Below are 25,572 nucleotides of genomic sequence, written 5' to 3'. Positions count from 1 at the left end.
GAGGCTGTTATAGCAGCAAATAATGACCATGCTTTTTTAAAGAGTGTAGTGTATCTTCCATGTGTATATTCTTTGTACTCACGGTGGGTGTGGTGGAGCCTTTCTTGTGGTCGGGGACGTCGGCCTTGTTGGGGTTGTTGGCATTACCTAGTAGGGGACTGGCAGGGGCAATGCCGCCACTGCGCCCACCCGACAAACCAGACTTCTGGGTCTGAGCACCACCATCCACTTTGTAGTCGCCGTTGTCGGCCGAGGTGGTCTGGCTCCTCTTGGGATAGCCCACCGAGGGGATGGACGGACCGGCTGGATGGATGGAGGGAGGGACAAATACAGGGATCAGTGTGGAGTTCAAATGGGAACTGTGCTGCATTGGAGGTTCACATGCATCTTCCTATATTTTCCCATATTCTCTTTACCTCCTTTCCTCCTGTCCCACTTACATCATCTTCCTCCCAGTCCCTCCCTCCCTCCCTCCCAGCCCCTCTCTCCCCCCTCTCCTCCCTCCCAGCCCCTCTCTCCCCCCTCTCCTCCTTCCCAGCCACTCTCCCTCCCAGCCCCTCTCTCCTCCCTCCCAGCCCCTCTCTCCCTCCCAGCCCCTCTCTCCCCCTCTCCTCCCTCCCAGCCCCTCTCTCCCTCCCAGCCCCTCTCTCCCCCCCTCTCCTCCCTCCCAGCCCCTCTCTCCCACCCTCTCCTCCTTCCCAGCCACTCTCTCCCTCCCAGCCCCTCTCTCTCCCCCAGCCCCTCTCCCCCTCCCTCTCCTCCCCCCCTCCCCTCTCCTCCCTCCCAGCCCCTCTCCTCTCCCCTCTCCTCCCTCCCAGCCCCTCTCCTCTCTCCCTCTCCTCCCTCCCAGCCCCTCTCTCCCTCTCCTCCCTCCCAGCCCCCTCTCCTCCCTCCATCCCCCCTCTCTGCTCCTCCCAGCCCCCTCTCTCTCTCCATCCCCTCTCCTCCCTCCCAGCCCCCTCTCCTCTCTCCATGCCCCCTCTCCTCCTCCATGCCCCTCTGCCCTCTCTCCCTGCCCCCTCTGCTCCCTCCATGCCCCCTCTGCTCCCTCCATGCCCCCTCTGCTCTCTCCATGCCCCCTCTCTCCCTCCATGCCCCCTCTCCTCTCTCCATGCCCCCTCTGCTCTCTCCATGCCCCCTCTGCCTCTCCCATGCCCCCTCTGCCCTCTCCATGCCCCCTCTGCCCTCTCCATGCCCCCTCTGCCCTCTCCCCCTCTGCCCCCCCCCTCTGCCCTCTCCATGCCCCCTCTGCCCTCTCCATGCCCCCTCTGCCCTCTCCATGCCCCCTCTGCTCTCTCCATGCCCCCTCTGCTCTCTCCATGCCCCCTCTGCTCTCTCCATGCCCCCTCTGCTCTCTCCATGCCCCCTCTGCTCTCTCCATGCCCCCTCTGCTCTCTCCATGCCCCCTCTGCTCTCTCCATGCCCCCTCTGCTCTCTCCATGCCCCCTCTGCTCTCTCCATGCCCCCTCTGCTCTCTCCATGCCCCCTCTGCTCTCTCCATGCCCCCTCTCCCTCACCCTGGTCGCTGTAGCGTCGCTGTTTCTGGGTGCCGGAGATAGACCGCTGGGTCTTGAGATGGGCAGAAGACTGGCCGTTGTTGTTGCGCTCGATGGCGGGCCGTGCCTTGGCCAGAGACAAGTTACTGCTAGAGCTGGAGTCACTAGCCTCCAACTTCGAGAGAGAAGAAAAGTTTCCTATTAAATCACGCTGCAGATGAGTTTTACTGTATCTTTTGGATCTGTGCTCTTTGGAAAAGTCACTCAATATGTTTCACATGGCATTTCAAATAGGGACATTTGTGACTGTGGCGGTATCATCCAAACAGACTGTGTTTCAAACCTGTATACTTTCAACCACTTACATACCCCTAAACCTTGATTTAAACAAATAAATTGTGCTAAAAGCAAGGAATAGAATAGAACCAGTGCTTTCTAACATGGTCATTTATGGCCAGGTACTGGGTCAATCCCAAATCGTTCCCTTAACCCTACACACTTGTGGAGATTGAGAGGATTTGATTGGTATTAGCAATGTTGTGAAACTTCCACTGAGCCTATCTGAGGGCAAGGTGAAGCTATTACCAGATTGATTACACAAGTCAAATCCTCTCAGCATCTGCCCAGTGCAGGGCTTGGGGGACAATTTGGGATTGGGCCACTTTTGCCCAGTCTGTCCTTACCTCTGTGGACTTCCTGCCCAGTAGCAGGTAGGTGGCAGTGATCTCATCGTACTTCATCCTGGTTAAAGACTCAGTGACCTCCTCTTGAGTGTAGCCCATCTCCACCATGATGTCTGCAGGGAATCAGGAGTGGGACAGGACAGGCATTAGCCTCACGGAACATGGTACGGATCTTTTTAGACCTTAGAACTGGAACCTCCATCAGAAGCTAGCCTTCAGAGGACAGCCAGGTAATTAGCTACTAGGTATTTGGTCTTTGTCAGCCACTGCTAGAAGTCTTTACCTTTAGCACAGACACCAGCCGCTTTAGCCTGGATAATATCTGCCAGTCTGCACAGCGCAATATCAGCCCTGAGCATAACGGACTGCTTTTTTCCCCCCACTACATCTCCGGATTCCTGCCGCAAGCTCTGGACCATTTCACCGGATCATCGCAGCTAGCTAGCGACTACCGAGTGGCTATCGTGGCTAACGCCCTTGTCCAGAAGCAAGGACCAGTTAGCCTCGAGATAGGCCCATTCCCCCAGCTAGCAAACAAAGTACACCAACTACAATACCTCTCTTGCCAATTGGCCTGGACCCTCTATAGACACGGAGCCCCGCCGATCCATCACGACTGTTCTGCTGATGTACAGTGCCTTGCGAAAGTATTCGGCCCCCTTGAACTTTGCGAACTTTGGCCACATTTCAGGCTTCAAACAAAGATATAAAACTGTATTTTTTTGTGAAGAATCAACAACAAGTGGGACACAATCATGAAGTGGAACGACATTTATTGGATATTTCAAACTTTTTTAACAAATCAAAAACTGAAAAATTGGCCGTGCAAAATTATTCAGCCCCCTTAAGTTAATACTTTGTAGCGCCACCTTTTGCTGTGATTACAGCTGTAAGTCGCTTGGGGTATGTCTCTATCAGTTTTGCACATCGAGAGACTGAAATATTTTCCCATTCCTCCTTGCAAAACAGCTCGAGCTCAGTGAGGTTGGATGGAGAGCATTTGTGAACAGCAGTTTTCAGTTCTTTCCACAGATTCTCAATTGGATTCAGGTCTGGACTTTGACTTGGCCATTCTAACACCTGGATATGTTTATTTTTTAACCATTCCATTGTAGATTTTGCTTTATGTTTTGGATCATTGTCTTGTTGGAAGACAAATCTCCGTCCCAGTCTCAGGTCTTTTGCAGACTCCATCAGGTTTTCTTCCAGAATGGTCCTGTATTTGGCTCCATCCATCTTCCCATCAATTTTAACCATCTTCCCTGTCCCTGCTGAAGAAAAGCAGGCCCAAACCATGATGCTGCCACCACCATGTTTGACAGTGGGGATGGGTGATGAGCTGTGTTGCTTTTACGCCAAACATAACGTTTTGCATTGTTGGCAAAAAGTTCAATTTTGGTTTCATCTGACCAGAGCACCTTCTTCCACATGATTGGTGTGTCTCCCAGGTGGCTTGTGGCAAACTTTAAACAACACTTTTTATGGATATCTTTAAGAAATGGCTTTCTTCTTGCTACTCTTCCATAAAGGCCAGATTTGTGCAATATACGACTGATTGTTGTCCTATGGACAGAGTCTCCCACCTCAGCTGTAGATCTCTGCAGTTAATCCAGAGTGATCATGGGCCTCTTGGCTGCATCGTCCTCTCCTTGTATGAGCTGAAAGTTTAGAGGGATGGCCAGGTCTTGGTAGATTTGCAGTGGTCTGATACCCCTTCCATTTCAATATTATCGCTTGCACAGTGCTCCTTGGGATGTTTAAAGCTTGGGAAATGGTTTTGTATCCAAATCCGGCTTTAAACTTCTTCACAACAGTATCTCGGACCTGCCTGGTGTGTTCCTTGTTCTTCATGATGCTCTCTGCACTTTTAACGGACCTCTGAGACTATCACAGTGCAGGTGCATTTATACGGAGACTTGATTACACACAGGTGGATTGTATTTATCATCATTAGTCATTTAGGTCAACATTGGATCATTCAGAGATTCTCACTGAACTTCTGGAGAGAGTTTGCTGCACTGAAAGTAAAGGGGCTGAAAAATTTTGCACGCCCAATTTTTCAGTTTTTGATTTGTTAAAAAAGTTTGAAATATCCAATAAATGTTGTTCCACTTCATGGTTGTGTACCACTTGTTGTTGATTCCTCACAAAAAAATACAGTTTTATATCTTTATGTTTGAAGCCTGAAATGTGGCAAAAGGTCGCAAAGTTCAAGGGGGCCGAATACTTTCGCAAGGCACTGTATATCGGCCGATGTGCTCTCAACCGGCCTCTGCATCATTGATGTCGGTGAGGACCCAGCTACTAGCCCCGACCCGCTAACTCTCTGAGCGCCGTGTCTCCCGCTCGCCTAGCGTAGTGACGACTGCCGAGCGGCTCCCTGTTTCGTCCATTGCTGCTTTTTGGACCCTATGATCCCACACATTTACATTACATTTAAGTCATTTAGCAGACGCTCTTATCCCCACGGCTACACAGCTGATACCTACTGGACTGCTCATTAACACGGTACTTAATTTTGTTTATCTGTCGGCCCCAGCCTTGAACTCAAGCCCTGTGTGTAACTAACTGACCCTCTCTGCCCATTCATTCATCCATTTACCCATTCTTGTTGTCTTAGCTTTTTACCCATTGTCTTAGCCCTCCCAATCAACACCTGTGATTGCTTTATGCCTGTTGTTTAGGTTAGCTCTCATTGTTTTGTTTTACTGCGGAGCCCCTAGTCCCACGCTCTACATGCCTCAGTTACCTCCCTTGCCCCACCCCCCACACATGCGGAGACAGCACCTAGTTTAATGCCACTTCCAGAGATGCAGCCTCTCTCGTCGTCACTCAATGCCTAGGTTTACCTCCACTGTTCTCGCACCCTACCATGCCCTTGCCTGAGCATTACGCCCTGAATCTATCCTACCGCGCCTAGAAGTCTGCTCCTTTTACTCTGTTCCGAACGCACTAGACGACCAGTTCTTATAGCCTTTAGCTGTACCCTCATTCTACTCCTCCTCTGTTCCTCTGGTGATGTAGAGGTTAACCCAGGCCCTGTGTGTCCCCAGGCGCTCTCGTTTGTTGACTTCAGTAACCGGAAAAGTCTTGGGTTCATGCATGTTAACATCAGAAGCCTTCTCCCTAAGTTTGTTTTATTCACTGATTTAGCACACTCCGCCAACCCTGATGTCCTTGCTGTGTCAAAATCCTGGCTTAGGAAGGCCACCAAAAAGTCAGACAATTCCATCCCCAATTACAACATTGTCCATCAAAATAGAAATGCTAATGGGGGAGGAGTTGCAATCTACTGTAGAGATAGTAGGATAGAGCTCTGCAAGCTATCAAGGTCTCTGCCCAAACAGATCGAGCTACTACTTTTAAAAATCCATCTCTCACTGTTGCCACTTGTTATAGACCCCCCTCAGCTCCCAGCTGTGCCCTGGACAACATATGTGAATTGATTGCCCCCCATCCATCGTCAGAGTTCGTACAGTTAGGTGACCTAAACTGGGATATGCTTAACACCCCGGCCGTCCTACAATCTAAGCTAGATGCCCTCAATCTCAAACAAATTAGCAAGGAACCTACCAGGTACAACCCCAAATCCGTAAACATGGGAACCCCATGATATCATCCTGACTAACTTGCCCTCTAAATACACCTCTGCTGTTTTCAACCAGGATCTCAGCGATCACTGCCTCATTGCCTGCGTCCGTTATGGGTCCGATCACCCCTCATCAGTGTCAAACGCCCCCTAAAACACTTCTGCAAGCAGGCCTTTATAATCGACCTGGCCCGGGTATCCTGAAAATATACTACTGACCTCATCCCATCAGTAGAGGATGCCTGGTTATTCTTCAAAAGTGCCTTCCTCACCATCTTAAATAAGCATGCCACTTAAAAAATGTAGACCTAAGAACAAATATAGCACTTGGTTCGCCCCAGACTTGACTGCCCTTGACCAGCACAAAAACATCCTGTGGCGCACTGCATTAGCTTCGATTAGTCCCCGCGATATGCAACTTTTCAGGTAAGTTAGGAACCAATATACACAGGCAGTTAGAAAAGCCAAGGCTAGCTTTTTCAAACAGAAATTTGCATCGTGTTCTTAAAGATTGGAAAGCTGCCACGGTAATCCCCCTCTTCAAAGGGGGAGACACTCTAGATCCAAGCTGTTACAGACCTGTATCTATCCTACCCTGCCATTCTAAAATCTTTGAAAGCCAAGTGAACAAACAGATCACCGACCATTTCGAATCCCACCGTACCTTCTCCGCTATGCAATCTGGTTTCCGAGCTGGTCACGGGTGCACCTCAGCCACGCTCAAGGTCCTAAACAATATCATAACCGCCATCGATAAGAGACAATACTGTGCAGCCATCTTCATCGACCTGGCCAAGGCTTTCGACTCTGTCTATCACCTTATTCTTATTGGCAGACTCAAAAGCCTTGGTTTCTCTAATGACTGCCTCGCCTGGTTAACTAACTACTTCTCTGATAGAGTTCAGCGTGTCAAATCAGAGGGCCTGTTGTCTGGACCTCTGGCAGTTTCTATGGGGGTGCCACAGGGTTCAATTCCCGGTCCAACTCTTTTCTCTGTGTATATATTAATGATGTCGATCTTGCTGCGGGTGATTCTGTGATCCTCATTTACACACACTGTATACAGATTTTCTATTGTTTTATTGTCTGTACGGTTGTTTATCCCATGTGTAACTTTGTGTTGTTGTTGGCGTCACACTGCTTTGCTTTATCTTGGCCAGGTCGCAGTTGTAAATGAGAACTTGTTCTCAACCTACCTAGTTAAGTAAAAGTGAAATACATTTCTTAAATAAAAACACCCAATAGCCTGTGGTGGTCTAGCAGTTTGTGCTGCTGCCTACAGAGCACACCGTGTCGGCGTGGGTTTGAATCCGGCCCACACCCTTCTGACCCTCTCAACTTCCCCGTCTCTCCCTCTCACAGCCTCTATTCAATAAAGAAACAAATATGTGAGGAGAAAAGCAAATAACCAATAGGCTGGGAGCGTGTGAACATCGCCATTTCCTGTTTGTTAAGGGGGAACCAAAAATACTAGGGGGCATTGAATTTATTAATTTAATTTAATAAACATTATTAATCCCACAAGGCTAAATTGTATGTTCAGCAACAACATACTAATGCACACATTAGAGACATATTGACAGAGCACTGACTGCTGGTGAAACAAACATAACCTAACCCAAAAACAAAATCTAAAATGAAGACCGTAAATAAAGGTGAGTAAACTGTACATAATGTGGGGAACCAAACAGGGCCTCCTTGTTGTTGAGACTGTGGAATATCCTGTGACACACACTCGTCTCTCTCCCACTGCTGAGTGAGATCAATGCTGCCATCGACAGAGGGCATGGTAGGGGAGGGGGCAAGCCCTGGGGGTCCGAGTGGAAAGAACAAGGCCTGCCAGACTGTATCGACTTGTGGATCTGTGAGTGCGTTTGTTCGGAACGCACACATGCATTTCAATAATGACTGTGTTACTGAGTGCGGTTGTGTTAATGCATGGTCGTGCATGATTTTGAATGACTCTGTGTGTTTTAATGACTGTGTGTGTTAAGGTGTGTGTGTGTCTAAGGGAAGTGCTAGACCATGTGCTGCCTGCGTGTCTGAAAACAGCACAGCTCTGCCAGGCTCACGTTGGGCACAGCATGCAAGGCTAGCCCCTAACACAGGGGGTAAGGGGCGATTCCCTCTAAATACATGTGCAAACCCATCTGAATCAGGTGTGTTAGAGCTAGACAGGATCAAAAGCCTGTATACTCAGTAACTCTCCATGAAGCGGCATGACCATCCCTGGTTTAATAAAGTCATTGACTCTCCCAAATGGCACCCTATTCCCTACATAGTGCACTACTTTTGACCAGAGCCCTATCAATCATATTACATTATTTAGGGAATGGGGTGCAATTTAGGACGATACAGTGTACAGATTTATAGATGTAAAGCCAGTCCCCAATTCCCTCCCTAACCCTTCCTTAATGCAGATCTAAGGTGTAAGCAATATGGTAGAAGCTCCACCCCTACACTCTTTAAACCTATACCTGTTCAGATCTGAAAACATTGAAAGGTAAGGAAGCAAATTGGGAGCCGCTGATATATATAGCGAGAGGAGTGTTGGAGTCAATGTACCTATTCTCTTCTGGTCTGTGATGTCCTGTTCTGGCTCCATGAATGGCTTCAGTTCATTCTCCTCTAGGCCTGCGTTTATCCACCGGTCCTTCATGATTTGCTATGAGGGAGAAGGACAGACAAACATCAGTCTCGGCTCTAGAGGCCCAATTACCTGCCAAACGAAGTGGAATTTCATAACAGTGATGCCTAATCCTAAATCAACCACTCACCCCTACATTGTGTGCCTATGCACTTAGATCTGTAATAGATACAGCAATTTGTAAATATTTCAACCTAAGCTATCAAAAGGCAAAATTAGGGGCCATTATAATATTGCTTCTCTCATCTTTTCAGATGTACCCAAGTGAGGTAATGGCGAGGGCCCACGTGTAGGGGCAAGGGGTCGATTTGGGATTGGGTAAAATAGTGGCAATACAGTGCAATACATTAAGAAAGAATTCAGACCTCTACATTTTGTTACGTTACAGCCTTATTCTAAAATTGATTACATGCTTTTCCCCCTCAATAACCCATAATAACAAAGCGAAAACAGGTTTTTTAGAAATGTTTGCTAATTACGTTTTTTTTTTTTACAGAATTCCTTAATTTACATAAGTATTCAGAGCCTTTACTCAGTACTTTGTTGGCAGCAAAAACAGGACGAGTCTCATAGCAAAGGGTCTGAATACTTATGTAAATGAGGTGTTTCTGTTTTCAATTTAGTTTTTTTTAGCAAAAAGTTTTCACTTTGTCATTATGGGGTATTGTGTGGAGATTGATGAAGAAAAAAATGTAACTTAACCAATTTTAGAACAAGGCTGTAACGTAGCAAAATGTGGAAAAGTTGAAGGGATCTGAATACTTTTCGAAGGCACTGTTTGTGCCAGTGTCTTTCTGCTTCGGCCAACTATTTTCTCATGGGCTTGTTTGACAACTCTGCTACTCAAGTCACAGCCTGGACGTCTGCTGGTGTTAGATTCTTCCTGGTAGTAAAATGATTGATTCATTTCACTGAATGGCCCGAGATGCCATTCACCTAGGTTGTGTTCATTGGGGCACACCACAGAAAACATTTAAAAATGTTTTTCAACAGAGAACACAAACAAGCGTTGGTGCCTCATGAAGTCGACCCTAGTGTCCCATGTCTGAACAGTTCCTTAATTAGAAGGGAAGGATGAAAAACAGCAGAGTGGCAGACCTCCAGGTCCACATTTGGGAGGGGGGGGGACGGGCAGGGTTGGGACCAATTCCAATTTAATTTCAAATCAGGAATTGACTGAATTGAAATAGAATTCACCCCAACTCTGGATGAGGGTCTATAGAAGGACTGTCGGTCAGTAGAGTAGTTTACTGGGGTCACATTCAGCAGAGAACTTTACATACCATTCAGATTGAAAAACAAATCCTTCTCTCTCAAGAGGAAATCGTGACAACTCTATACAATATATTTATATCTGCAATATTCTGGAACGTTGCAACATTTTTAAAAAATAGTATTAATACTTAATTCCACTTTGACAATATGGGCTATTGTGTGTAGGCCAGTGACCAAAAATATCTACATTTAATATTCAGGCTTTAACATAACAAAATGTGGAAAAAGTCAAGGCACTCTTGTTCACAAACCACTCCAGACAGTACCAGTAATCCCAATACACTTCAATATCTGCACCAAGACAGGACAATACTCATCCCCTTCACTCAAAATGCAGTCACAGCAGCAGCCAGACAAGGGGAAAGAAACTTCTTCCAGCCAGACAAGGGGAAAGAAACTTCTTCCAGCCAGACAAGGGGAAAGAAACTTCTTCCAGCCAGACAAGGGGAAAGAAACTTCTTCCAGCCAGACAAGGGGAAAGAAACTTCTTCCAGCCAGACAAGGGGAAAGAAACTTCTTCCAGCCAGACAAGGGGAAAGAAACTTCTTCCAGCCAGACAAGGGGAAAGAAACTTCTTCCAGCCAGACAAGGGGAAAGAAACTTCTTCCAGCCAGACAAGGGGAAAGAAACTTCTTCCAGCCAGACAAGGGGAAAGAAACTTCTTCCAGCCAGACAAGGGGAAAGAAACTTCTTCCAGCCAGACAAGGGGAAAGAAACTTCTTCCTGCCAGACAAGGGGAAAGAAACTTCTTCCTGCCAGACAAGGGGAAAGAAACTTATTCCTGCCAGACAAGGGGAAAGAAACTTCTTCCAGCCAGACAAGGGGAAAGAAACTTCTTCCAGCCAGACAAGGGAAAGAAACTTATTCCAGCCAGACAAGGGGAAAGAAACTTCTTCCAGCCAGACAAGGGGAAAGAAACTTCTTCCAGCCAGACAAGGGAAAGAAACTTCTTCCAGCCAGACAAGGGGAAAGAAACTTCTTCCAGCCAGACAAGGGGAAAGAAACTTCTTCCAGCCAGACAAGGGGAAAGAAACTTCTTCCAGCCAGACAAGGGGAAAGAAACTTCTTCCAGCCAGACAAGGGGAAAGAAACTTCTTCCAGCCAGACAAGGGGAAAGAAACTTCTTCCAGCCAGACAAGGGGAAAGAAACTTCTTCCAGCCAGACAAGGGGAAAGAAACTTCTTCCTGCCAGACAAGGGGAAAGAAACTTCTTCCTGCCAGACAAGGGGAAAGAAACTTATTCCTGCCAGACAAGGGGAAAGAAACTTCTTCCAGCCAGACAAGGGGAAAGAAACTTCTTCCAGCCAGACAAGGGGAAAGAAACTTCTTCCAGCCAGACAAGGGGAAAGAAACTTCTTCCAGCCAGACAAGGGGAAAGAAACTTCTTCCAGCCAGACAAGGGGAAAGAAACTTCTTCCAGCCAGACAAGGGGAAAGAAACTTCTTCCAGCCAGACAAGGGGAAAGAAACTTCTTCCTGCCAGACAAGGGGAAAGAAACTTCTTCCTGCCAGACAAGGGGAAAGAAACTTCTTCCTGCCAGACAAGGGAAAGAAACTTATTCCTGCCAGACAAGGGGAAAGAAACTTATTCCAGCCAGACAAGGGGAAAGAAACTTCTTCCAGCCAGACAAGGGGAAAGAAACTTCTTCCAGCCAGACAAGGGGAAAGAAACTTCTTCCAGCCAGACAAGGGGAAAGAAACTTCTTCCAGCCAGACAAGGGGAAAGAAACTTCTTCCAGCCAGACAAGGGGAAAGAAACTTCTTCCAGCCAGACAAGGGGAAAGAAACTTCTTCTAAAGAAAATGTAAACAGATAGATATGGGGACTATTTTATTCCAACAGGCATTAGGCTGTATAATAGATAGTCTGTTGGTCTTTCCAGTATACTGCACATTAGTGAATATGACCCCGATAACCCATGTCTGTTGGTCCCTCCAGTATACACCATATTGCACTTTCACTTTAAATGTGTAGCTATAGCACTTTGAATGAATTATTGTGTAGTTTAGGTTGTATGTATTTTTAAGCACATGACCAAATGAATTTCCCCCTGGTGGGATAATAAAGTTGCAATAATAAAGGAGCAATGACGTCTGCAGCTCCGAGACAGAGAACCTGGAGAAGGCTTGCTTTGTACTTAATTTCACCTTAGATAGACCAGTTGAGAACAGGTTCTCATTTACAACTGCCACCTGGCCAAGATAAAGCAAAGCAGTGCGGCACCAACTACACAGAGTTACACATGGGATAAACAAACAAACAGTCAATAAGACAATAGAAAAATCTATATAGAGTCTGTGCAAATGTAGAAAGATTAGGGAGGTAAGGCAATAAATAGGCCATAGTGGCAAAATAATTACATTTTGAAAATAAACACTGGAGTGATAGATGTCCAGGAGATGAATGTGCAAGTAGAGATAGTGGGGTGCAAAGGAGAAAGAAAATAAATAACAACATGGGGATGAGGTAGTTGGGTGGGCTATTTACAGATGGGCTATGTACAGGTGCAATGATCGGTAAACTGCTCTGACAGTTGATGCTTAAAGCTAGTGAGGGAAAAATAAGTCTCCAGCTTCAGTGATTTTTGCAGTTCGTTCCAGTCATTGCCAGCAGAGAAGTGGAAGGAAAGGCGGCCAAAGGGGCTGACTTTGGGGTTGACCAGTGAAATATATCTACTGGAGCGCGTGCTACGGGTGGGTGCTGCTATGGTGACCAGTGAGCTGAAATAAGGCGGGGCTTTACCTAGCAAAAACCTATAGATGACCTGGAGCCAGTGGGTTTGGCGACGAATATGAAGCAAGGGTCAGCCAATAAGAGTGTGCAGGTCGCAGTTGTGGGTCGTATATGGGGCTTTGGTGACAAAACGGATGGCACTGTGATAGACTACATCCAATTTTCTGAGTAGAGGGTTGGAGGCTATTTTGTAAATAACATCGCAGAAGGAAAGGATCGGTAGGATAGTCAGTTTTACAAGGGTATATTTGGCAGCATGAGTGAAGGATGCTCTGTTGCGAAATAGGAAGCCAATTTTAGATGTAATTTTGGATTGGAGATGCTTAATGTGAGTCTGGCAGGAGAGTTTACAGTCTAACCAGACACCTAGGTATTTGTAGTTGTCCACATATTCTAAGTCAGAACCATCCAGAGTAGTGATGCTAGATGCGCGGGCAGCGATCGGTTGAAGAGCATGCATTTAGTTTTGCTTGCATTTAAGAGCAGTCGGAGGCCACGGAAGGAGTACTGTATGGCATTGAAGCTCGTCTGGAGGTTTGTTAACACAGTCAGTGTCCAAAGATGGGCCAGAAGTATACAGAATGGTGTCGTCTGCGTAGAGGTGGATCAGAGAATCACCAGCAGAAAGAGCGACATCATTGATGTATACCGAAAAAATAATTGGCCCGAGAATTGAACCCTGTGGCACCCCCATAGAGAATGCCAGAGGTCCGGACAACAGGACCTCCGATTTGACACACTGAACTCTATCTGAGAAGTAGTTGGTGAACCAGACGAGGCAGCCATTTGAGAAACCAAGGCGTTTGAGTCTGCCAACAAGAATGCGGTGATTGACAGAATCGAAAGCCTTGGCCAGGTCGATGAATACGGCTACACAGTATTGTCTTTTATCGATGGCGGTTATGATATCGTTTAGGACCTTGAGCGTGGCTGAGGTGCACCCATGACCAGCTCTGAAACCAGATTGCATAGCGGAGAAGGTATGGTGGGATTCGAAATGGTCAGTGATCTGTTTGTTAACTTGGCTTTAGAAATGCAGGGTAGGATAGATACAGCTCTGTAACATTTTGGATCTAGAGTGTCACCCCCTTTGAAGAGGGAGATGACCGCGTCAGCTTTCCAACCTTTAGGGATCTCAGACGATACGAAAGAGAGGTTGAACAGGATAGTAATAGGAGTTGCAACAATTGTGGCGGATAATTTAAAAAAAGAAAGGGTCCAGATTGTCTAGCCCAGCTGATTTGTAGGGGTCCAGATTTTGCAGCTCTTTCAGAACATCAGCTATCTGGATTTGGGTGAAGGAGAAATGGGGGAGGGAGTGTCGGGTAATTTCCCAGGGGATGCTAATGGACCTTTAACCCTATTAAATAACCTGCATCAAGAAAATGATGATTAAAAGAGTTCAGAATAAAGGTTCTCAATTACCACCTGTGAGTCAACCAGCAGCTGTTTAGGGAGCTGTGCATCTCCTTTGCACTCTAAACTTTTCAAAAATGTTGAAGGATTATTCAGATTATCAGCAGTAGACTTGAGATAGTGGTCTGCTTTCAGCTTTCGGGTCATAGCCACAACCTGATTCCCGAAGGCGTTTAAAAGCCATCCAATCATCAGCTGAATCAGACCTTAAGCCCATAAAGCATTACGTTTCCTTATGATTGCTAGTTCATCTGAGAACCTGTGGGCTGTCTCTGCCTGTAATTCTGTTTTGTTTGAAAGGGGCATGCTTGTTGCATGATTCCTGGAATTCTTTATGGAAATTTAAAAAAATAAAAAATAAAGCAAATTCAACATCAGGGATGAATTCAACTTTATTCCAGGCAAAGTTAAAAACATCATGTACAAAACCCTGAGTATCAAACTGCTTCCAATTCCTTTTCATGATAATACGTGCATTTTTAAATCCCTCGCATAAGCAACAGCACAGTGATCACTTAAATAAATTGAAGCAAAATCAATTAGGATTTCAGTGGACTGTTTGCATTCAACCTTGCTACATTAACAACAGTGGCGGTCGGTTCCGTTTCAGATGAGGGAGGACAATACATTTGTTTTATGAGCATGACCTTATTTCTATTACAGCATATTGGATGACTGTCATCCATTTTCCATTTACCCAGCTCAAAACATCATTGAAAGGCTGAGGCTACTATATGATACTTAAACTTTCCATATACCCATCATGAGGTTGCTACAACCTAGCCTATGATTGACATTTTACAACGTACACTACATTAGAAAAATATTCAGACCCTTGACTTTTGTTACGTTACAGCCTCATTCTAAAATGGATTGAATACTTTTCGAATCAATCTACACACACCCCATATTGACAAAGCAAAAACAGGTTTTTGCCCCTAGACTCTGATCTAAGGTCAGTTTTAGATAAATACACAAGGACACACAGGGACACATGTGATGAGAGTGGTAGGACTGCCTTTAGCTGTTTAATTAATTATGTCTGTTTCCTCAACACAGGGAGATGAGTGAGTGTACAGACAGGACTATGGTGTAGATGGGGGAGGGGTGTGTGTGTGTGTGTGTGTGTGTGTGTGTGTGCGTGCGTGTGTGTCTAGCAGTGGGAAATCTACTCTATCGGATGGAAGACGTGTGTGTGCACGTACCAGCGTGTGCACGTACCGGCGTGTGCGCGTACCGGCGTGTGCGCGTACCGGCGTGTGCGCGTACCGGCGTGTGCACGTACCGGCGTGTGCACGTACCGGCGTGTGCACGTACCGGCGTGTGCACGTACCGGCGTGTGCACGTACCGGCGTGTGCACGTACCGGCGTGTGCACGTACCGGCGTGTGCACATACCGGCGTGTGCACATACCAGCGTGTGGGCATGAAGGTGCTGTGTTCAAACCTTGCATCCCAAACATCTCCACACAGACAGAAACCAGGCAGGAGTGACGTGAAGAAGGAAGGAGTCCGTGGACTACATAAGTAGTAAGCGTAAGACATATTTACATTTCAGACATCCTCCCTCACCTCAAGTGTACCACGCTTGGATGGGTTGAGCACCAAGAAGCGCTTGAGGAGGTTTTCGCAGTCGGTGGACATGTAGAAAGGGATACGGTATTTACCCCTTACAACACGCTCTCTCAGCTCCTAAAGGGGGAGATAGAGAGGAGAGGTTAAAGGCAGGGTCGGAGGTTTAGAGGTCAGGGGTCAGTCGGTGGACATGTAGAAAGGGATACGGTATTTACCCCTTACAACACGCTCTCTCAGTTCCTATAGGGGGAGATAGAGAGGAGAGGTTAAAGGAAGGGTCGGAGGTTTAGAGGTCAGGGGTCAGTCGGTGGACATGTAGAAAGGGATACGGTATTTACCCTTTAGACAACACTTTCAGCTCTTACAGAGGATATATAGACCCTGTGTCTCAACCTGTCTCCCAAAGTGTGCAATCTGGTACTCTTCCCCACGCAGTTAGCATGGTATGTAAGTGTAAGCATGATCGAGATGGAGTTTTTACCATTCTTACACTAGTCCTTTCCTTTCAAAGCAAGTGCACATTTAGGACAGATGGGTAGAGAATAGGGACATAAGAGTGAAGGCCAGAGTTAAAGATCAACACACATACACATATTTGCACACACCTTCAGATTCTGACCGTCGAAGGGCAGCGACCCTGACACGAGCGTGTACAGTATGACTCCCAGGCTCCAGACGTCCACCTCAGGCCCGTCGTACTTCTTCCCCTGGAACAGCTCTGGGGCGGCGTAGGGTGGGGAGCCGCAGAACGTGTCCAGCTTACTGCCCATTGTGAACTCGTTACTGAAGCCAAAGTCAGCAATCTTGATGTTCATGTCAGCGTCTAGGAGTAAGTTCTCAGCCTGGTGCGGGCGGGGGAGAGAAGGTGAAGTGAGTGTGTTTGTGCGTGGTATTTATTCAGTGATGTGAAACACTGACCATTGTTGTTGTTTACAATTAAAAGGGGGAGGTAGATGGCTGGGTTTTACACCGGAACTAGTGAAATATAGGTGGGGTGTGTGGGGGACATCATTCAGTGTGACACAAGATGTCGATCCCATGTGGCTTAGTTGGTCGAGCATGGAGCGTTCAATGCCACGGTTGTGGGTTTCATTCCAACGGGGGACAAGTACGAAAAATGTATCCACTCACTACTGTCAGTCGTTCTGGATAAGAGCGTCTGCTAAATGACTCACATCTACAATATATGAGATGCTAATAGCGAAGTAAACATTGGACATTTACACCGACAGTAACATTGTCAGACTGTCAGTCACCCACACTTTGTGGTCTTGAATGTTGCAGGGAGAAAGACTGAACTGACACGAGTCCCAGTTGTTCTGACAATAATAATATATGTTATACACTAAACATTCATATCAGCTTATAATGCAGACAATAATAATAGATGTTGTACACTAAACATTCACATCAGCTAATAATGCAGATAATAATAATAATATATGTTGTACACTAAACATTCATATCAGCTAATAATGCAGACAATAATAATAATATATGTTGTACACTAAACATTTATATCAGCTAATAATGCAGACAATAATATAGGTTGTACACTAAACATTCATATCAGCTAATAATGCAGACAATAATAATATATGTTGTACACTAAACATTCATATCAGCTAATAATGCAGACAATAATAATATATGTTGTACACTAAACATTTATATCAGCTAATAATGCAGACAATAATATAGGTTGTACACTAAACATTCATATCAGCTAATAATGCAGACAATAATAATATATGTTGTACACTAAACATTCATATCAGCTAATAATGCAGACAATAATATAGGTTGTACACTAAACATTCATATCAGCTAATAATGCAGACAATAATAATATATGTTGTACACTAAACATTCATATCAGCTAATAATGCAGACAATAATAATAATATATGTTGTACACTAAACATTAATTTCAGCTAATAATGCAGACAATAATAATATATGTTGTACACTAAACATTCATATCAGCTTATAATGCAGACAATAATAATATATGTTGTACACTAAACATTCATATCAGCTTATAATGCAGACAATAATAATATATGTTGTACACTAAACATTAATTTCAGCTAATAATGCAGACAATAATAATATATGTTGTACACTAAACATTCACATCAGCTAATAATGCATACAATAATAATAATATATGTTGTACATTAAACATTTATATCAGCTAATAATGCAGACAATAATAATATATATATTTTTTAAATTTATTTTTACCTTTATTTAACCAGGCAAGTCAGTTAAGAACAGATTCTTATTTTCAATGACGGCCTAGGAACAGTGGGTTAAATGCCTGTTCAGGGGCAGAACGACAGATTTGTACCTTGTCAGCTCGGGGGTTTGAACTTGCAACCTTCCGGTTACTAGTCCAACGCTCTAACCACTAGGCTACCCTGCCGCCCCAATATATGTTGTACACTAAACATTTATATCAGCTAATAATGCAGACAATAATAATATATGTTGTACACTAAACATTTATATCAGCTAATAATGCAGACAATAATAATATATGTTGTACACTAAACATTTATATCAGCTAATAATGCAGACAATAATAATATATGTTGTACACTAAACATTCATATCAGCTAATAATGCAGACAATAATAATATATGTTGTACACTAAACATTCATATCAGCTAATAATGCAGACAATAATAATATATGTGTCACACCCTGGTCTTAGTATTCTGTGTTTTCTTTATTATTTTGGTTAGGCCAGGGTGTGATATGGTTTTATTATGTGGTGTGTTTTGTCTTGGGGTTTTTTCGTAGGTTTTGGGATTGTGGCTTAGTGGGGCTTTCTAGCATAGTCTATGGCTGTCTGAAGTGGTTCTCAATCAGAGGCAGGTGTTTATCATGGTCTCTGATTGGGAACCATATTTAGGCAGCCATATTCTTTGAGTGTTTCGTGGGTGATTGTTCCTGTCTCTGTGTTTGTTTGCACCAGATAGGCTGTACAGGTTTTCACGTTACGTTTGTTGTTTTTGTATTGTTTGTTTTTTTCATTGTTATTAAACATGTATCAAGAATACCACGCTGCATTTTGGTCCGACTCTCCTTCACCGCAAGAAAACCGTAACAGAATCACCCACCACAATAGGACTAAGCGGCGTGGTGACAGGCAGAGGCAGGAGGAGCAGCGATCACATGACTTCTGGACTTGGAAGGAGATATTGGACGGAAAAGGACCCTGGGCACAGCCTGGAGAATATCGCCGCCCCAAAGAAGAGCTGGAGGCGGTGAAAGCGGAGAGGCGCTGGTATGAGGAGGCAGCACGGCGACACGGATGGAAGCCCGGAAAAACTAGGTCCCCCCGTGTGGTTCTGGGATTTTTGCTCACCGTTCTTGTGATCATTTTGACCCCACGGGGTGAGATCTTGCGTGGAGCCCCAGATCGAGGGAGATGATCAGTTGTCTTGTATGTCTTCCATTTCCTAATAATTGCTCCCACAGTTGATTTCTTCAAACCAAGCTGCTTACCTATTGCAGATTCAGTCTTCCCAGCCTGGTGCAGGTCTACAATTTTGTTTCTGGTGTCCTTTGACAGCTCTTTGGTCTTGGCCATAGTGGAGTTTGGAGTGTGACTGTTTGAGGTTGTGGACAGGTGTCTTTTATACTGATAACAAATTCAAACGGGTGCCATTAATACAGGTAACGAGTGGAGGACAGAGGAGCCTCTTAAAGAAGAAGTTACAGGTCTGTGAGAGCCAGAAATCTTGCTTGTTTGTAGGTGACCAAACACTTATAGTCCACCATAATTTGCAAATAAATTCATTAAAAATCCTACAATGTGATTTTCTGGATTTTTTTTCTCATTTTGTCTGTCATAGTTGAAGTGTACCTATGATGAAAGTTGCATCATAGGTTGAACTTGCACAATTGGGAGAACTTGCACAATTGGTGGCTGACTAAATACTTTTTTGCCCCACTGTATGTATGCCAGGGTATGTGTGTGTGTGCATGAAGTGTTCATTACCTTCAGGTCTCTGTGTACAATCTTTTTCTGATGGCAGTACTGCACAGCTGACACAATCTGGAAAGGACCAAGACCATAGAATTAAAGTTAGAAGATATTATGGCATTTATTTAATTATTTTTATTTTCACCTTTATTTAACCAGGTAGGCTAGTTGAGAACAAGTTCTCATTTGCAACTGCGACCTGGCCAAGATAAAGCATAGCAGTGTGAACAGACAACACAGAGTTACACATGGAGTAAACAATTAACAAGTCAATAACACAGTAGAAAAAAAGAGAGTCTATATACATTGTGTGCAAAAGGCATGAGGAGGTAGGCGAATAATTACAATTTTGCAGATTAACACTGGAGTGATAAATGATCAGATGGTCATGTACAGGTAGAGATATTGGTGTGCAAAAGAGCAGAAAAGTAAATAAATAAAAACAGTATGGGGATGAGGTAGATAAAAATGGGTGGGCTATTTACCGATAGACTATGTACAGCTGCAGCGATCGGTTAGCTGTTCAGATAGCAGATGTTTGAAGTTGGTGAGGGAGATAAAAGTCTCCAACTTCAGCGATTTTTGCAATTCGTTCCAGTCACAGGCAGCAGAGAACTGGAACGAAAAGCAGCCAAATGAAGTGTTGGCTTTAGGGATGATCAGTGAGATACACCTGCTGGAGCGCGTGCTACGGGTGGGTGTTGCCATCGTGACCAGTGAACTGAGATAAGGCGGAGCTTTACCTAGCATGGACTTGTAGATGACCTGGAGCCAATGGGTCTGGCGACGAATATGTAGCGAGGGCCAGCCGACTAGAGCATACAGGTCGCAGTGGTGGATGGTATAAGGTGCTTTAGTGACAAAACGGATGGCACTGTGATAAACTGCATCCAGTTTGCTGAGTAGAGTGTTGGAAGCTATTTTGTAGATGACATCGCCGAAGTCGAAGATCGGTAGGATAGTCAGTTTTAGTAGGGTAAGTTTGGCGGCGTGAGTGAAGGAGGCTTTGTTGGGGAATAGAAAGCCGACTCTAGATTTGATTTTCGATTGGAGATGTTTGATATGAGTCTGGAAGGAGAGTTTGCAGTCTAGCCAGACACCTAGGTACTTATAGATGTCCACATATTCAAGGTCGGAACCATCCAGGGTGGTGATGCTAGTCAGGCGTGCGGGTGCAGGCAGTGAGCGGTTGAAAAGCATGCATTTGGTTTTACTATCTTTTAAGAGCAGTTGGAGGCCACGGAAGGAGTGTTGTATGGCATTGAAGCTCGTTTGGAGGTTAGATAGCACAGTGTCCAAGGACGGGCCGGAAGTATATAGAATGGTGTCGTCTGCGTAGAGGTGGATCAGGGAATCGCCCGCAGCAAGAGCAACATCATTGATATATACAGAGAAAAGAGTCGGCCCGAGAATTGAACCCTGTGGCACCCCCATAGAGACTGCCAGAGGACCGGACAGCATGCCCTCCGATTTGACACACTGAACTCTGTCTGCAAAGTAGTTGGTGAACCAGGCACGGCAGTCATCAGAAAAACCGAGGCTACTGAGTCTGCCGATAAGAATATGGTGATTGACAGAGTCGAAAGCCTTGGCAAGGTCGATGAAGACGGCTGCACAGTACTGTCTTTTATCGATGGCGGTTATGATGTCGTTTAGTACCTTAAGAGTGGCTGAGGTGCACCCGTGACCGGCTCGGAAACCAGATTGCACAGCGGAGAAGGTACGGTGGGATTCGAGATGGTCAGTGACCTGTTTGTTGACTTGGCTTTTGAAGACCTTAGATAGGCAGGGCAGGATGGATATAGGTCTGTAACAGTTTGGGTCCAGGGTGTCTCCCCCTTCTGAAAAAACCTACACTCGATCCCTCCGATGTCAACAACTACAGACCAGTATCCCTTCTCTCTTTTCTCTCCAAAACTCTTGAGCGTGCCGTCCTTGGCCAGCTCTACCGCTATCTCTCTCAGAATGACCTTCTTGATCCAAATCAGTCAGGTTTCAAGACTAGTCATTCAACTGAGACTGCTCTTCTCTGTATCACGGAGGCGCTCCGCACTGCTAAAGCTAACTCTCTCTCCTCTGCTCTCATCCTTCTAGACCTATCGGCTGCCTTCGATACTGTGAACCATCAGATCCTCCTCTCCACCCTCTCCGAGTTGGGCATCTCCGGCGCGGCCCACGCTTGGATTGCGTCCTACCTGACAGGTCGCTCCTACCAGGTGGCGTGGCGAGAATCTGTCTCCTCACCACGCGCTCTCACCACTGGTGTCCCCCAGGGCTCTGTTCTAGGCCCTCTCTTATTCTCGCTATACACCAAGTCACTTGGCTCTGTCATAACCTCACATGGTCTCTCCTATCATTGCTATGCAGACGACACACAATTAATCTTCTCCTTTCCCCCTTCTGATGACCAGGTGGCGAATCGCATCTCTGCATGTCTGGCAGACATATCAGTGTGGATGACGGATCACCACCTCAAGCTGAACCTCAGCAAGACGGAGCTCCTCTTCCTCCCGGGGAAGGACTGCCCGTTCCATGATCTCGCCATCACGGTTGACAACTCCATTGTGTCCTCCTCCCAGAGCGCTAAGAACCTTGGCGTGATCCTGGACAACACCCTGACGTTCTCAACTAACATCAAGGCGGTGTCCCGTTCCTGTAGGTTCATGCTCTACAACATCCGCAGAGTACGACCCTGCCTCACACAGGAAGCGGCGCAGGTCCTAATCCAGGCACTTGTCATCTCCCGTCTTGATTACTGCAACTCGCTGTTGGCTGGGCTCCCTGCCTGTGCCATTAAACCCCTACAACTCATCCAGAACGCCGCAGCCCGTCTGGTGTTCAACCTTCCCAAGTTCTCTCACGTCACCCCGCTCCTCCGCTCTCTCCACTGGCTTCCAGTTGAAGCTCGCATCCGCTACAAGACCATGGTCCTTGCCTACGGAGCTGTGAGGGGAACGGCACCTCAGTACCTCCAGGCTCTGATCAGGCCCTACACCCAAACAAGGGCACTGCGTTCATCCACCTCTGGCCTGCTCGCCTCCCTACCACTGAGGAAGTACAGTTCCCGCTCAGCCCAGTCAAAACTGTTCGCTGCTCTGGCCCCCCAATGGTGGAACAAACTCCCTCACGACGCCAGGACAGCGGAGTCAATCACCACCTTCCGGAGACACCTGAAACCCCACCTCTTCAAGGAATACCTAGGATAGGGTAAGTAAGGGTAAGTAATCCTTCTCACCCCCAAAAAAAAAAAAGATTTAGATGCAAGTGGCTGTTCCACTGGATGTCATAAGGTGTATGCACCAATTTGTAAGTCGCTCTGGATAAGAGCGTCTGCTAAATGACTTAAATGTAAATGTAAATGTAAGAGGGGGATGACTGCAGCAGCTTTCCAATCCTTGGGGATCTCAGATGATATGAAAGAGAGGTTGAACAGGCTGGTAATAGGGGTTGGGACAATGGCAGCGGATAGTTTCAGAAATAGAGGGTCCAGATTGTCAAGCCCAGCTGATTTGTACGGATCCAGGTTTTGCAGCTCTTTCAGAACATCTGCTATCTGGATTTGGGTAAAGGAGAACCTGGAGAGGCCTGGGCGAGTAGCTGCGGGGGGGGCGGAGCTGTTGGCCGAGGTTGGAGTAGCCAGGCGGAAGGCATGGCCAGCCGTTGAGAAATGCTTGTTGAAGTTTTCGATAATCATGGATTTATCGGTGGTGACCGTGTTACCTAGCCTCAGTGCAGTGGGCAGCTGGGAGGAGGTGCTCTTGTTCTCCATGGACTTCACAGTGTCCCAGAACTTTTTGGAGTTGGAGCTACAGGATGCAAATTTCTACCTGAAGAAGCTGGCCTTAGCTTTCCTGACTGACTGCGTGTATTGGTTCCTGACTTCCCTGAACAGTTGCATATCGCAGGGACTATTCGATGCTATTGCAGTCCGCCACAGGATGTTTTTGTGCTGGTCGAGGGCAGTCAGGTCTGGAGTGAACCAAGGGCTATATCTGTTCTTAGTTCTGCATTTTTTTGAACGGAGCATGCTTATCTAAAATGGTGAGGAAGTTACTTTTAAAGAATGACCAGGCATCCTCAACTGACGGGATGAGGTCAATGTCCTTCCAGGATACCCGGGCCAGGTCGATTAGAAAGGCCTGCTCACAGAAGTGTTTTAGGGAGCGTTTGACAGTGATGAGGGGTGGTCGTTTGACTGCGGCTCCGTAGCGGATACAGGCAATGAGGCAGTGATCGCTGAGATCCTGGTTGAAGACAGCGGAGGTGTATTTGGAGGGCCAGTTGGTCAGGATGACGTCTATGAGGGTGCTCTTGTTTACAGATTTAGGGTTATAACTGGTGGGTTCCTTGATGATTTGTGTGAGATTGAGGGCATCTAGCTCAGATTGTAGGACTGCCGGGGTGTTAAGCATATCCAAGTTTAGGTCACCTAACAGAACAAACTCTGAAGCTAGATGGGGGGCGATCAATTCAGAAATGGTGTCCAGGGCACAGCTGTGAGCTGAGGGGGGTCGGTAGCAGGCGGCAACAGTGAGAGACTTATTTCTGGAGAGAGTCATTTTTAAAATTAGTAGTTCGAACTGTTTGGGTATGGACCTGGAAAGTATGACATTACTTTGCAGGCTATCTCTGCAGTAGACTGCAACTCCTCCCCCTTTGGCAGTTCTATCTTGACGGAAAATGTTATAGTTGGGTATGGAAATCTCCGAATTTTTGGTGGCCTTCCTGAGCCAGGATTCAGACACGGCAAGGACATCAGGGTTAGCAGAGTGTGCTAAAGCAGTGAGTAAAACAAACTTAGGGAGGAGGCTTCTGATGTTGACATGCATGAAACCAAGGCTTTTTCGATCACAGAAGTCAACAAATGAGGGTGCCTGGGGACATGCAGGGCCTGGGTTTACCTCCACATCACCCGCGGAACAGAGGAGGAGTAGTATGAGGGTGCGGCTAAAGGCTATCAAAACTGGTCGCCTAGAGCATTGGGGACAAAGAATAAAAGGAGCAGATTTCTGGGCATGGTCGAATATTTTCAGGACATAATGCCCAGACAGGGGTATGGTGGGGTGCGGGTACAGCGGAGGTAGGCCCAGGCACTGGGTGATGATAAGAGAGGTTGTATCTCTGGACATACTGGTTGTAATGGGTGAGGTCACCGCATGTGTGGGAGGTGGGACAAAGGAGGTATCAGGGGTATGAAGAGTGGAACTAGGGGCTCCACTGTAAACTAAAACAATAACTAACCTGAACAACAGTATACAAGGCATATTTTCATTTGAGAGAGACATACAGCGAGGCATACAGTAATCTTACAGTACATACAGTTGATTGGGAGAGCTAGCTAAAACAGTAGGTGAGACAACAACAGCTAATCAGCTAGCACAACAACAGCAGGTAAAATGGCGTTGACTAGGCAGAGAGGGTCAGATTAACTACACAGCCTGAGTGCGGCTGGGGCCGACAGATAAAAGATAAACAAGCAGAATGGAGTACCGTGATTAATGGACAGTCCAGCAGGCATCAGCTATGTAGCCAAGTGATCACAGTGTCCAGGGGGCAGCGGTGGATGGGACAGGGAAGCTAGACTGGTGAGTATTATCCAGGCTAAAAAAACTGGCTGGCGGTGCAGAAGGTAAAAGCCGCTAGCAGTGGCTAACAATGACTAAATAGCTTGTAGCTAGTTAGCTGGTTAGCTTCTGGAGGTTCTTGAATGTGTTCTAAAACTGAAAAATAATAGCGATTTCGTATCACATTGGGTGAGGCAGGTTACCGGAAGGTATAATCGAATTAAACATCGAAAAGGGATTGAAAGTAAATATGGGTCCAGTGAGTGGTTGGGCTGGCTGGGGACGCGGCGATTCAGACAGTTAGCAGGCCTGTGCTAACAAGCTAACAGTTAGTAGGCCGGGGCTAAACAAGCTAGCAGTTATTGGACTGGGGCTAAACAAGCTAGCAGTTAGCAGGCCAAATTAGCAAGCAAGCAGATAGCAAGGGCTAGAAAGTTAGCCTTTGGGGGACGTCGCGATGGGGTGAGTCTGTTTATGCCTCTTCATGCGGTGACATCAATAGACCGGTCATGGGTCCGGATATTGTAGCCCAGGAGTATTCTTCGGTGGTAGCACAGGAGCTCTGGCCGGGCTAGCTTCAAGCTAGGTGGATGGAAAC

The 25,572-nt window shown here is 46.2% G+C and overlaps 1 protein-coding gene across 2 annotated transcripts in view; it reads right to left on the bottom strand.

The window, feature by feature from the left end:
- LOC118386742 (MAP/microtubule affinity-regulating kinase 3-like) overlaps nt 1-25,572 on the bottom strand; it is a 142,510-nt gene that overhangs the window by 25,514 nt on the left and 91,424 nt on the right. For both annotated transcript variants that reach the window (XM_052523415.1, XM_052523416.1), the window contains exons 7-13: nt 19,426-19,482; nt 16,018-16,254; nt 15,410-15,529; nt 8,334-8,433; nt 2,180-2,292; nt 1,518-1,671; nt 83-303 (exon numbers count right to left, since the gene is read on the bottom strand). In XM_052523415.1, coding sequence (XP_052379375.1) covers nt 83-303; nt 1,518-1,671; nt 2,180-2,292; nt 8,334-8,433; nt 15,410-15,529; nt 16,018-16,254; nt 19,426-19,482 — 1,002 coding nt within the window. The remainder of the gene's footprint in view (nt 1-82; nt 304-1,517; nt 1,672-2,179; nt 2,293-8,333; nt 8,434-15,409; nt 15,530-16,017; nt 16,255-19,425; nt 19,483-25,572) is intronic.

This window comes from Oncorhynchus keta, chromosome 8, assembly GCF_023373465.1.
Source record: "Oncorhynchus keta strain PuntledgeMale-10-30-2019 chromosome 8, Oket_V2, whole genome shotgun sequence".
NCBI classification, from domain to species: Eukaryota; Metazoa; Chordata; class Actinopteri; order Salmoniformes; family Salmonidae; genus Oncorhynchus; species Oncorhynchus keta.
This window is presented reverse-complemented; position numbering and strand designations above follow the sequence as displayed.